This window comes from Apis dorsata, unplaced genomic scaffold (genome assembly GCF_000469605.1).
Source record: "Apis dorsata unplaced genomic scaffold, Apis dorsata 1.3 scaffold_333, whole genome shotgun sequence".
NCBI classification, from domain to species: domain Eukaryota; kingdom Metazoa; phylum Arthropoda; class Insecta; order Hymenoptera; family Apidae; genus Apis; species Apis dorsata.
The window spans coordinates 198,249-199,411 of record NW_006263601.1 but is presented as its reverse complement, the minus strand read 5'-3'; the positions used below and the strand labels follow the sequence as shown (position 1 = coordinate 199,411).

The window sequence follows — 1,163 nt, the reverse complement described above, 5'->3', positions numbered from 1 at the left end:
ATATATATATATATATATATATATATATAGAGAGAGAGAGAGAGAGAGAGAGAGAGAGAGAGAAAATATTTTATGAAATAGTTTTCTTTTTAAAAAGTGCATTACTTTTTCAATATTTTTATTAATTTTTTGTTTTAATGATAAAAGCTAATTAAAATTGTAATGAAATAATCAAAATTTAGACAATCTGCTAAATTAAATAATTATTAAATATTATTGCAAGAAATATATTTTATCGAAATAATTAATATTATCAAAATCGTTAATTTCAGGAATAAAAAGATTTGTTGGTTGCAATCATATTCGCAGCTATGAATATTTTATAGAAAGTATCAATACAAAGTGCTCATTTTTGGGAGTTCCCTGCCTATCTTGGGAAAAGTTTCAAAACGGAAATTGCTTTGATTGCGTGAATCAATATTGCCCTAAACTTGGATTAGATGCTCAGCCAGGAAATTATCATGCATCTGTTTATCTGATGACAGGTTCGATCAAACCATTTTGTAGTAAGTATTTTTTTTAATTTATATATTTTTATTAATTATTTCATGTTTATAAAATTAAAAAAACATATTAGATACAACTCAATATCTTCAACCATTCGATGATTCAATGTATGTTTTGATGTAATGATATCATGGAAATTTTCTCATAAATTCGATAAACGAAATATACAATTAGTGAACAAGATAAAATTCATTCCAGAAAGCGCCATCTATCTTTTCTTTCTTTGCATTAGAATTTATATATATTTAAGGCCAAAATTGATATAGTACCTTCCTTTATTTTAAAATTATGTAAAAAAAAAATCGGAGAGTTGACAAAAATAATTGTCAAGTCTTGATATATATTTTTTATGAATTTTTTTAATCATTTAATCATTTTTAATTATTATTAAATAATTCATTATAATCATTATCATTTATTAATCATTTTATAATCATATTTAATATAATCATATTATATAATCCACACATTAAATATATTATATATATATTTTTAAATTTGTTATTGTTAATATGTTAATTTTTATAATATGTTAATTTTTTTCATTCGGATTTTAATAAAAAAATGAAATTAATGAAAAATGAAATTAATTTAATTATTTAATTATGATGATAGTGAAAAGAAAAAAAATTCGAATATAATTATTATAATTATTA

At 20.2% G+C, this 1,163-nt stretch overlaps 1 protein-coding gene across 3 annotated transcripts in view; it reads left to right on the top strand.

Moving 5' to 3' along the window:
- LOC102677850 (pancreatic triacylglycerol lipase-like) overlaps positions 1-1,163 on the top strand; it is a 60,397-nt gene that overhangs the window by 51,766 nt on the left and 7,468 nt on the right. For all 3 annotated transcript variants that reach the window (XM_031511614.1, XM_031511613.1, XM_031511615.1), the window contains exon 7: positions 273-506. In XM_031511614.1, coding sequence (XP_031367474.1) covers positions 273-506 — 234 coding nt within the window. The remainder of the gene's footprint in view (positions 1-272; positions 507-1,163) is intronic.